This window comes from Brachyhypopomus gauderio, unplaced genomic scaffold, assembly GCF_052324685.1.
Source record: "Brachyhypopomus gauderio isolate BG-103 unplaced genomic scaffold, BGAUD_0.2 sc83, whole genome shotgun sequence".
Classification (NCBI taxonomy): Eukaryota; Metazoa; Chordata; class Actinopteri; order Gymnotiformes; family Hypopomidae; genus Brachyhypopomus; species Brachyhypopomus gauderio.
In genome coordinates this window covers 277,501-290,000 of record NW_027506904.1, presented here as the reverse complement: position 1 = coordinate 290,000, position 12,500 = coordinate 277,501, and the positions used below count along the sequence as shown (strand labels likewise).

General features: G+C 46.1%; 1 protein-coding gene across 12 annotated transcripts in view; it reads right to left on the bottom strand.

Moving 5' to 3' along the window:
* magixb (MAGI family member, X-linked b) overlaps positions 1 to 12,500 on the bottom strand; it is a 74,781-nt gene that overhangs the window by 18,435 nt on the left and 43,846 nt on the right. For all 12 annotated transcript variants that reach the window (XM_076991519.1, XM_076991517.1, XM_076991516.1 and 9 more), the window contains 3 exons: positions 7,833 to 8,451; positions 7,682 to 7,745; positions 7,138 to 7,518 (listed from right to left, as the gene is read on the bottom strand). In XM_076991519.1, coding sequence (XP_076847634.1) covers positions 7,138 to 7,518; positions 7,682 to 7,745; positions 7,833 to 8,451 — 1,064 coding nt within the window. The remainder of the gene's footprint in view (positions 1 to 7,137; positions 7,519 to 7,681; positions 7,746 to 7,832; positions 8,452 to 12,500) is intronic.

The following is a 12,500-nucleotide window of genomic DNA, read 5'->3' as shown; positions in this document are numbered from 1 at the left end:
CCGTGCACGTGAGTAAACGGGTAAACAGGTAAACAAAAACAAAGCAAGCCACCACCTCTCGGTGTGGGAGAACTGCTTGTGGAAGCACGCTCGTTTTATCCCCACAATCTGACAGAGCCCGTGAGAGAAAAAGAGGGAGGGAGGGAGAGAGAGAGTGAGAGAGAGACAGAGGGAGAGAGAGAGAGATGAAGGGGGGGAGACAGAGAGGGAAGGAGGGAGTGAGTACTGTGAGGTGGGGAGAAAGTGATGGGGAGGAGCGAGTGAGGGAGAGGAAAGAGGAGGGTTGAAACCACTGCAGTGCAAGGGGGGGGGGGTGAGAAACAGAGAGGGAGAAAAGACACTGAAGGAGAGAGAGAGAGAGAGAGAGAGAGGAGAGAGAGAGAGAGAGAGAGAGAGAGAGAGGGAGAGAGAGAGAGAGAGAAGGGCAGAAGCTGAACAGAGGGAGGAGCAAAAGAGTCTGAGTGAAAGAGTAAACGAACAAGATGGAGAGAGGAGAATGAGAGCGGGACAGAAAGGGGGCAGTAGACATGGAGGGGGCAGTAGACATGGAGGGGGCAGTAGACATGGAGGGGGCAGTAAACCTGGAGGGGGCAGTAGACATGGAGGGGGCAGTAAACATGGAGGGGGCAGTAAACATGGAGGGGGCAGTAGACATGGAGGGGGCAGTAAACATGGAGGGGGCAGTAGACATGGAGGGGGCAGTAAACATGGAGGGGGCAGTAGACATGGAGGGGGCAGTAGACATGGAGGGGGCAGTAAACCTGGAGGGGGCAGTAGACATGGAGGGGGCAGTAAACATGGAGGGGGCAGTAGACATGGAGGGGGCAGTAGACCTGGAGGGGGCAGTAGACATGGAGGGGGCAGTAAACATGGAGGGGGCAGTAGACATGGAGGGGGCAGTAGACATGGAGGGGGCAGTAAACATGGAGGGGGCAGTAGACATGGAGGGGGCAGTAAACATGGAGGGGGCAGTAGACATGGAGGGGGCAGTAGACCTGGAGGGGGCAGTAGACATGGAGGGGGCAGTAAACATGGAGGGGGCAGTAGACATGGAGGGGGCAGTAGACATGGAGGGGGCAGTAAACATGGAGGGGGCAGTAGACATGGAGGGGGCAGTAAACATGGAGGGGGCAGTAGACATGGAGGGGGCAGTAGACATGGAGGGGGCAGTAAACATGGAGGGGGCAATAGACATGGAGGGGGCAGTAGACATGGAGATGAGATTGAGAGGGTTAGAGAAACTACAAGGTTACATCTGTTTCAAGTGTAAATGCATGCTAGCGTGTGTGTTTTGTTTGTGTGTGTGTGTGTGTGTGTGTGTGTGTGTGTGTGTCAATCTACACAATCCATATGAGCTTATCCTTAATGAGCTTTATGCTTGAACACGCTAGCGCCAGCTCTGACCTGCTGATGACGGTGTTGGTGTTCGTTTGCTAAACACAGCCTTCCACCCCACGTCCAACATCAACCATGTGCATGTATAGGGCAGTAACATGTATGTTCTCTGTCTCGGCTGCCTCTACAGGGCGGGACTTAAGTGTCACATGATCAATGGAGCTGATTCGATGATGGTGTCTTTCCTCCCTGTCCTCACAATGTGCTCTTCCATTTCTCACTTCATCACTATATTTCTGTTTCATATCTCCCACATCTGGTTGTCTCTCTGCTCTTTCCCCTTCACTCCCATGTTGTAGAGGAAACCTCTCTACACACTGTATTACACAAACATTTGAATATTTGCCAGATGCAGAGCTGTTCTGCTGTTCTTCTGTTCCACTGTTCCGCTGTTCTTCTGTCCCACTGTTCTTCTGTTCCACTGTTCTGCTGTTCCACTGTTCTGCTGTTCTACTGTTCCACTGTTCTTCTGTTCCACTGTTCTTCTGTTCTGCTGTTCTTCTGTTCCACTGTCCCACTGTTCTTCTGTCCCACTGTTCTTCTGTTCCACTGTTCCACTGTTCCACTGTTCTTCTGTCCCACTGTTCTTCTGTCCCACTGTTCTTCTGTTCCACTGTTCCACTGTTCCGCTGTTCTTCTGTTCCACTGTTCCACTGTTCTTCTGTCCCACTGTTCCACTGTTCCGCTGTTCTTCTGTTCTACTGTTCCACTGTTCTTCTGTTCCACTGTTCCACTGTTCTTCTGTCCCACTGTTCTTCTGTTCCACTGTTCTGCTGTTCCACTGTTCTGCTGTTCTACTGTTCCACTGTTCTTCTGTTCCACTGTTCTGCTGTTCTTCTGTTCCACTGTTCTGCTGTTCCACTGTTCCACTGTCCCACTGTTCTTCTGTCCCACTGTTCTTCTGTTCCACTGTTCTTCTGTTCCGCTGTTCTTCTGTTCTTCTGTCCCACTGTTCTTCTGTTCCACTGTTCTGCTGTTCCACTGTTCTGCTGTTCTACTGTTCCACTGTTCTTCTGTTCCACTGTTCTGCTGTTCTTCTGTTCCACTGTTCCACTGTTCCACTGTCCCACTGTTCTTCTGTTCCACTGTTCTTCTGTTCCGCTGTTCTTCTGTTCCACTGTTCCACTGTTCTTCTGTCCCACTGTTCTTCTGTCCCACTGTTCCACTGTTCCACTGTTCTTCTGTCCCACTGTTCTTCTGTCCCACTGTTCTTCTGTCCCACTGTTCTTCTGTTCCACTGTTCCACTGTTCCACTGTTCCGCTGTTCTTCTGTTCCACTGTTCCACTGTTCTTCTGTCCCACTGTTCTTCTGTTCCACTGTTCTTCTGTTGCACTGTTCTGCTGTTCTTATGTTCTTCTGTTCTTTTGTTCTTCTGTTCTGCTGTTCCACTGTTCTGTTGTTCTTCTGTTCTGAACCCTTCTCTTCATTACATTTACACACATACCAGGTACATAATGTTTTGATCAAAAACATTCGGTCATTTTTGAGTAAAAATGTCTTCTGGACACTCCTAAGCATTTATGGACTTGGCCAAGCATATACTGAAAATTACACTTATCTAAAGCATGGGGGTATTTTACAGACCTGATTTTCTAAAAATAAAAAAATGAGTAAATGCTGTTTACTAAAATTACAAAAATAGTGATCATACGGAATATGAAAAGTGTCAAAAAAGGATTACACATTAGATTTAGGTACAGTGGCCCATAAAGCTGTCCCACATGCTAGTTTACATCCCAGACAAACACAACACCGCAGTCCTGTTACACGTCCTGTTACATGTCTGTAACATGTCCTGTTACATGTCCTGTTACACGTCCTGTTATATGTCCTGTTACATGTCCTGTTACACGTCCTGTTACATGTCCTATTACACGTCCTGTTACATGTCCTGTTACATGTCCTGTTACATGTCCTATTACACGTCCTGTTACATGTCCTGTTACATGTCCTGTTACATGTCCTGTTACATGTCCTGTTACATGTCCTGTTACGTTGAGCTCTCCTTCCCTCCCAGCCTATTAGAACATCAGCATTCAGCTTCACCTGAAGCCCAACAAAAGCCAAACATAAACCCTTAACACACCAGCTCATAAGGACTTGTAATGAAGGTGCACTTCACAAAAAAAAAAAATTAAAAATAAATTATATATATATAATTCATCAGAGCTTAAGAATAGCTTTTGCTTTTTCTCTGATGAAACAGGAACATCTAATTTCAGCTGTGGGAATTGAGATAATCATACAATCATAATTTTTCACATTTTTTTTTTGGCCTCAGAAGGATATATTTGAAATTGGTCTATGATTGCTGAGAAGAGATGGCTGATATTTCTTCAAGAGTGGACCGATAACAGCAATTTTCTGACTTTGTAGATAAAGTCCTTTTTGAAGAGTCTGATAAATGATTGCCAGAAAGTCCATTGAAAGTAAGCCAAATACGTGTTTGAAAAACTAGCAGGACAGGAGTCAAGAGGCAGGCTATTAGTAGTGAGAAATGAAAGCACTTCAGTGTTTAATGATGAGTGGACAAGACTGATGATATGATATGTCCCTGTAGATGACTGGACACTAGCCATTGTGTGATTGCGTTCTTCTGTGAAACCAGAAAACGCACAGGGCTGTATATTATTTGATTTATTTCAAGAAAACATTGTAGAAAAAAAGCTTTGCCATTGAAGAGTTGTGAGGACCATGGGGTGTGTTTTGGGATCTAAAGCACAGTTTTTGCAAAACATTAAACACAGTTCCCTACCTTACACAACACTCGAAACTAAACTGAAAACCACGTGTTTCTCTTGGAACTGCTACACGTTATCCAAACCCAGTCCTCACAGGTAAAAAACCTTCTAGCTTATTTCTACAAATCTTTAGTAATCACAGCCATGCGGCGAGTTTTCCAGAGGTAAAGGGTCCAGTATAATCTGTGCTGCTACACTGTAGCATCATCCAGACATTTCAAAATGAGAATACATAAGTAGACCCATCCTCTATACATACTACTGAACTCACAGAACTGAACTGTGTATACCACTGTACTACTGTACTGCAGAACAATATCAGTGGATACAGTAACTTACAGTAAAGTTTGATTTCATGCCGATACAGGTAATTAAACGTTCACATCGTGTAGAACTGCTAGACTACCCCTTGCTGGGGGAAGACGAAGGCTGTCCACCCCAGAACAGAAATAGACCATCATCATCATCATGGTCAAACAACAACGTACTTTTACGACTTCAAGTTCACACATCATTACTGACAACTCAACCATTACTGACGAAACAACCGTGGTATGAAAATGCACAAGTGTGCTCTGCTGTCTTCTCGCTGGTACTTTATTCCAGTGTCCTGGGCCACACAGTATTCACAGTTTTATGCCTAGTTCATATTGTCACACAATTCTGTAATGAGCATCATGGGGCACTGTGCCACTGTCAGAGACCCTGGGCAGCATGGTGTCAACATCACAGTGTTCAACGGTGGTTTTATTCATCACGCCACTCTTGGTCCCCACAACACTGCCCACATCATCACCTTCCTCAGCACAGAGCACAACACACTCATTCTCCATCACTAGGGGGTGATTTGTGGTCATTTCCACCGGGCCGCTGAAGTATCAAAACTGGTCGACTGGACACCCACGATTTGATGTGCTTCATCTCCACCACACACCACACACAACCCCACCATCGCACGTCCCTTCTCCAGGTGATGGAGGAGGCTTGTGGAGACATTGATGGGGCAGCATGACACGGCGGTTACTCCAGAAGGTATTTCCCCCGCTGTTTGGTCGTGATCCTACTGTGATGTCTTACTGTATATAACTGTTCGTGCAAATAAAAAGAAAATAAACATTCCCCTTGTAATTGTGTTTAACTTTATGGTGGTAATGTACTGAATATGCATAAATAACCTGTATATTTGTGAATATATATGCATGTGTATATATGCATATATGCAGGTCTCCCTTGAAAAAGACATTTTAATCTCAAGGGACGTCCTGGTTAAATAAAGGTAAATCCTGGCTAAATAATGTGAGTGCTATGGCAGACCTTTACAGTAGACAACACACTGAAGACTCAACAAACACACAGTTGCAATGTTTTCCATCTGTCAAATCAGTGTCGTATAACAGTGTGATGTTCATCTGATATTTGTGTGTAGAGTTTGAATCCAGAAATACAATTTTTTTTTACAATTTGGCCAGAGTTGAAAGAGTTTTGGATAAAGTGTTTGATTTTTCCTAAAGTGTGAGATGTTTTGCATGTTGTGTGTGTGGTTTTTGCAGTTGCTAAGATCATGATAAAGACCAATTTAAAATAGGCTGTGTAACTCTCAACAAGGCTTGAAAGCTTTGATTGATAAACAATTTCTGTTGTCATAAATGTCATAGTGGGCTGTAAGCTTTGTGTGTCTTTATTTCTGTTCTGCAATCTGTTTTTGAATTTTGTATATGTGACTCATACAGTTACATAGCCATATTATTCTGTGTGTGTGTGTGTGTGTGTGTGTGTGTGTGTGTAATTGTAAATTACACAGTCACTTAGCCTTATTATTCTGTGTGTGTGTGTGTGTGTGTGTGTGTGTGTGTGTGTGTGTGTGTGTGTGTGTGTGTGTGTGTGTGTGTGTTCGTGTGTGCATGTGTGTGTGTTGCTGTCCTTCTGTGTAGTTCAAATAATTGCGTGGGCATTATTGGTCAACTTCCTCCTTTTAACTTTAGATATGTTTAGGCTTTCTTCAGTGAACTGTGTAGCTCAACCAGGCATCAGTTGATTCTATCATCCATCACTCAATCTCAAGTAGGGGCGTGTCATGAGCACATAGCCGCGCCCACAGTCAGCACAGCACTGTCAGTCCAGGGACAGTTAGGGCGTAGTTTAAAAGTCCAAGCACGTAGTGATGTCGTGGCCCTGATAAACATCAAAGAAGCACTGTGCAAAATTAGGTCACCCAGGGCTTAGGCAGGAGTGAGTGGGAGGACAGCAGTGTGTGTGTGTGTGTGTGTGTGCGTGTGCGCGTGTGTGCGTGTGCGCGCATCAGCATTAAAAGCTCTGAGTCACCGTTAGTCAGCAAAGGTTTATGGAGTCGTGATCATGTCTGAGAAGTGATTCTGACTTCTCTGTCTGCTACTGCTGTGTTGCAGTATCCTCAATCACTCAGGCTAAAATGAAACCGTTAGCTGCACCGTTTCCTGCTTACATGCCACGGCTGTTCCGTTACAGCTGTGGGGAGCCCTGTGAATCCATTACATCCACTGCCAAAACCAAAGAGCCTGTGCTTATGAAAGGTAAACAGGCATAGCTCAGGAGTGAAGGGTCTCCAAACAAGTGCTTAATTAACTGATTCGGAGTCAGTTACAATGCCCAGTGGTGTCTTATAACAGAGGGAAACTATTAGCAATGCACGGATGCCTAGTTTTACTGACCCCAGTGGTAAACATTCAGGGGCTTCACAAAGCATCAGATTTTCTTCAATTAAATGACCAAAGACTAAATAAAAGTTAATCAACTATACCCTCCAGTCTGCCTGAGAGACCTAATACCTTGTGCTTTAACTGTGCCCAGAGAGATGTAAAAAAAACAAACCATAAACTTAAAGGGAAAATACACTGCACCACCACACCACCAGGTGGCAGAAGAAATACAATGGTTATGGTTTTTGGACAATCGGTGTTTTCCTGAAGACATCGGATACGTCTCAGGTACTAGGTGTTGACGTTTTGGAGTACAGACACCCACCTCTGCCATTCTCCACATCCTGGGACGCGATGACGAAGCCAAATCCTTCTCCTGGTCTCCTTCTGAGCTCCACCTCCACCCCCCGCTGCACAGACGGCCGAGACTTCTCCTCTGTCCTAACCCTGGGACTAAGGACGGTCCCGCCCTCCTCCAAGTACATCCAATCGCGTGGCTCCAACGTCAAAGTGACAGGCACGGAGTCCAGGAAGCTGGTGCTCTGGACCAGTGAGGAGCGCACCAGAGACTGAGGGGGCGGAGTGATGGCGTTCCGTGGCAGGGAAGGTGTGTTAGTGAGAGCGATCTGGGAGGTGGAGGCGGGGCGTGGGGGGATGGAGCTGTGTGGGTGCGCAGGGCTCGGGGACATGGGAGAACGTAAGGGGGCTACACAGAGGAGATAAAGAAGTACGGAGAGGGAAAAAAAGGACAAACTGGTCACTCCATAAATTCAGGCTTTTCTACAACCTCAAACACGTGTAGAAGGTCATCACCGATTGGCTCTTGGTGAGATGAGTTCAGGTAATAACATCTGAACTACGTCACTTGCCTCCTCTCTGAACCAGCAGAATGACCTCCTCCCGTCTGGTGTGTTCCTGCAGGATCCTCTGGACCTGAAACACCGTTTAACTGTTAAACTGCCCCCTCTCACACGTCACATTAAAACACCAAATGTGGCCCGTTTCACCGCCTGCGTCTACCTGGGTGAAGCTGAGACTCTGCACGTCTGCGCCGTTGACCTTCACGATGGCGTCGCCGGGCTGGAGCCCTCCGCACTGCTGCGGGTCCCACACCCTCTTCACCAGCACCCGCCTCCCGCCGTGCCCGCCGTGCCCGCCCGCCGTCACGCTGAAGCCCATCCCCCTGCCCTCCTCGCACTTCGTCAGGGCAACCGGCACCAGCTCTCCGGCCCCGCCCTTGCCCCGCCCACCGGCCCCGCCCCTGCTCCCGCTCCCGGCCCTGCCCCTATCTCTGCCGTCACCGCTCCGGGCCGCAGGTGACGGGACGCTACTGCCGGGGCTGTCGCTGCTGGCGCTGGCCGTGCCGTTGAAGGTAAAGTGCGAGCCGTCCGATTGGCCGCTGGTGGGAGGGGTGAACAGGGATTGGTGGGGCTGGCGCGGCTGCGAGTGGTGCCGCCCCCTGCCGGGGGAGGTGGAGCTGGGGGCGGGGCTGGTTTCTGTGTGGGGGAGGGGCAGGCAGGAGGCGGGTGGCGTGGGCATGTAGGAGGAGAGGTCGCTCTCTGAGGACTTGGCGGAGTAGAGGCGGAGAGGTGAAGGAGGGCAGAGGGAGTTGTTGTTGTGGTTTCGAATGAGAGAAGCCCTGACAGGGAACAGGAGGAAGACAGAGGAAGACAGAGGAAGACAGAGGAAGACAGAGGAAGACAGATCAGCAAGACGTGAAAGACAAAACTTCTGGTTTGCGAGGGCAACTCAGCTCTGAGATAATTGGTCTGCCACCAATAACATACATTTATAACATACATATAAATTTGTTTGATGGATTTGAAATTAAACAATGGCAAAGACAAAAAAACAGTAAAGCATAAATAGTTTCAATCAACAGGCTAAGGGTCATAAATTTGCAAAAAAATATTTTGAGTCCTTCTTTAAAAAGTGATTGTCTGTGGTGTCCTTAGACGATCAGGGAGGGTATTCCATAGATGAGGGCCAGAAGAACATAAGATCAGAAGATCAGAAGAACATAAAATCAGAAGAACATAATATCAGAAGGCCATAAAATCAGAAGGCCTGGTCACATGGTGCTGAGCTGGAAGAAGGAAGTGATTTGAGTTGGTAGGGTGACCTGACGTGATGTGGTTAGTGGGGGTGCCAGCAGATAGCGGCAGTCAGTGAAGAGAATGGAGAATGTGTGTGAGGTGTTCATATTTTTACACTTTTGACAGGATCCTGGTAGCAGTGTTCTGTAACACAATAAGGAGATAAATGCGTTAACCAGCTTTTCAGCATTTAATATTGTGAGAGTGAGATGAAGTTTGGCGATTTTTCTGAGATGGTGAAGGGAGACCTTGCACAGGTGTTTGGGCTTTAAAGATTAGTGGTTCAAGTCTTCACCAAGGCCACTGACTGATGAGAAGGGAATGTTGTGGCCAGAGAGCGCAAAGGAGGAGGAATCTGACGCAGGAGGAATCTGATGCAGGAGGAATCTGACGCAGGAGGAATCTGATGCAGGGTGCCAACCAAGACTGCTTCAGTTATGGCAGCGTTTAACTGGAGAAAGCTGTGTTTTATCCTCACTTCAATCTCCTCGAGACAGGAAAAAAGTCCTGAAAGAGACTAATGTTAATGATGACGAAGCTGTTGAGGAGTGTGTCAGTTTTCACATAAAGTTGTATGCCATTGGACTGACCCCTGGGGGGTTTCACAGGTCACAGTGTGTGTGGGGGACCTTGCATTACCAAAGGAAATGTACTCTGTTCTATCAGGGGGTGGTTGTAAGATTGAAGTGAGTCCAGTGGTGGGATATAGCCAGTTGAGGAGTATACTATGGTTAATGGTATTGAATGTAGCAGTCCAATCAAGAAGAGGGACAGAATCAGCTGTCATCAGTAGATTTGTGACAATAACCAAAGCTCTTTCTGTACTGAAAACTGAAATCTTTCAAAAATGTTGTTGTATTTAAGGTGGCCCTGATGGTCGGAGAGAAAGTGTTTGTTCCAGTAATTTGAAGAGAAACGGGAGGATGGAGATGATTTGCAAGAACTTCAGAAACTAACCAGTTTTTAGAGCAAATGTAATGTAATGAGCCTAGAGAGAGAGATCAGAGGGCTCAGAGATGTTCGCTTTCACTACGGCTGTAGGAACGGGATTAGAGGGCACAGGTGGATGGTTTCATCCTCCTAACGATGTCTTCAACCTCTTGCTGTGAGACTTCTAAGAAACAGGTAAGGGGCTGAAAGGCCTCAAAGTGTGATTAATTAGTCTACACAGGTAGACTGGAACTAGAAAAGACAGAACAAATCGAGTCAGTTTTTGCTTTGAAAAAGATCATGAAATTATTACAGTGATATGACTACAGTGCTCTTCTGTGTTCTGCAGTGCTGTGTGTGAGGGACCTTGTGGCTTGAAGAGACAATTGACAGTGGAGAACTGGAGAACATGAACTGTTTTTGATGATGTCTGAATATAACTGTGACCGTGGCTCTCTAAGGGACTTTGAGTAGGCCTTTTGATGTTCCACATAAGTTAACTTGCAAACAGTGAGGGCAGATGTTGACAATCCCCTTCATAACCCGAGGGTATGTCCCCTTCATAACCCCTTCATAACTTGAGGGTATGTCCCCTTCATAACCCAAGGGTATGTCCCCTTCATAACTTGAGGGTATGTCCCCTTCATAACCCAAGGGTATGTCCCCTTCATAACTTGAGAGTATGTCCCCTTCATAACCTGAGGGTATGTCCCCTTCATAACCCCTTCATAACTCGAGGGTATGTCCCCGACATAACCCAAGGGTATGTCCCCTTCATAACCCGAGGGTATGTCCAACTGCTTTCATTTACTGTAGCTCGCTGTTGAACCAGGGGACTGAGTGAAAGAAGGTGACTGTTCTTAATGGGACTGATAAAAAATTAGTATAAAGGAGATGCTGCAAATCAACTGTAATGGATTCTGGGTTGATATTTTTCAAGTTTCTAGAGCCAATGTTTGGGCTTGATGACAGGACACAAAAGTGGCAACTCCATAGAGCCTTATGATAAGATACACTCAAATATATTCAAATAGACAGGAGTGGAGTCAGTAATTACCGGATTAAATGTTTTCCCCCTGATGTGCATAGGGGCATCGACAAGTTGCCTGAGATTAAAAATGCAGAGTGACTGTTGACTGCAGAGTGACAGGAGGGAGAGCTGACATGGAGGTTCACATCCCCCAGTATCATTTTAATGGATTTTGTACAGAATGATGACGGAAGGCTGTACATCTCAGAGACAAAGGGTTGTTTTTTGAGTGGCAAAAAAAAAAGTTTTAAAAATAAGAAGTTTAGGTTTACATTTAAAATCCAAGGTGTTCAACAGAAGACAACAGCTCTTAGTTGTCTTCTTCTGAATGCCTCAGATTTCAAAGTGATCTATCCAAATCAGTGCACTAGATAACAGACAGACCATCTCATTTAGAACAGAAAAAAACATCTGATTAATGCGAGATTTTTTAAGGCACATCAAATCCAAACACTTGTCCAGATTGTGGTCAAGATTTATTTGCGAGCGATTGTACATTAAACAGCTCAACCTTGATATTAGATGACTCAGTGAGTTTTATTATCTGCCAAAGCAGATTGAAATCCACTCCAGGTTTTCTATCCCACTCCGTGAGTAGCGTTGTCATGGAATCTCCAACGTTATTGGTTTGAGCATCAATGGTCTGATGACGTGTTTGTGGTTCAAAGATGACCGGATTGGGAATAAACAAACAAACTGTGTCTGGAGCTCCTATGAATGCTACAGGACCGACGAAGGAGTCCACATATGTTAATAACTGATGTGTGATGCAAAAGTGTCATTATTGAAATTCCTCATGCCATTCGTGAAGAGTTAATGTGAATGATGTACAAGGAAGGACTGCAGTGACTCAGCTGCGGAAACTACGAGTCCCAGGCCCCACGCCGTCAAGGTAGACTGCACCAGGAAGTGCTGAGTCTGAAAGGCTTCCCAGGTAAACCTCATGGCAGATGCGATGAACAGATGCGGGAGTCTCCGAGCTCTGGCATACTGCCAACAACGGGTAGGTAAGTAAAAATATCAAAGAAAAAGTCAGATGGAGAAGCAGAGGAAAAGTCAAGACGGAGAAGGGGAGAAGAGACCACGCCAGTGTTTTCTCTCACTCCCCGAGTGACTAATTTTTTAGATTCTTGTTTTGAGGTGCCCTGTCTTCAAGTCAAACACATTCTCAATGGTCTTTAAGATATGTCCAGCCAAAAACATTTCACTTTTTGGCCCTGAAGAACCCAACAGTTCCCAGTTGTTTGTCAGTCTAAAAGGTGAGTTTTAGGAGCATTAGGAGTAGATATGAGTGCCATTTTCACCATCAGCAGAAAGTACACGGGCCCCTGTGTCTGTGCGAGGATATGCGGTACACTCTGGATTCTTCACGCTTGTATTCCTCCATGCTTTTCTCATTTCATTAGGTCAGTATACAAGCGCATCTTCTCCGACCAGAAGACTCCAGGAGTCTCAGGATCAGGCTGTAAACTGGTTTATATCTTCAGATAAACTGCCTGTGGGCCTTCTGATGTTTTTCTCCATTTTTCTCCAGAGTCCAGTTTTGAATACTGAGTCTGGAGACATCTGGAGTCATGTGTAGACCTTTCAGAAGTTCTCTGATGCATGAACTAACGATGCAACAAGAAATGA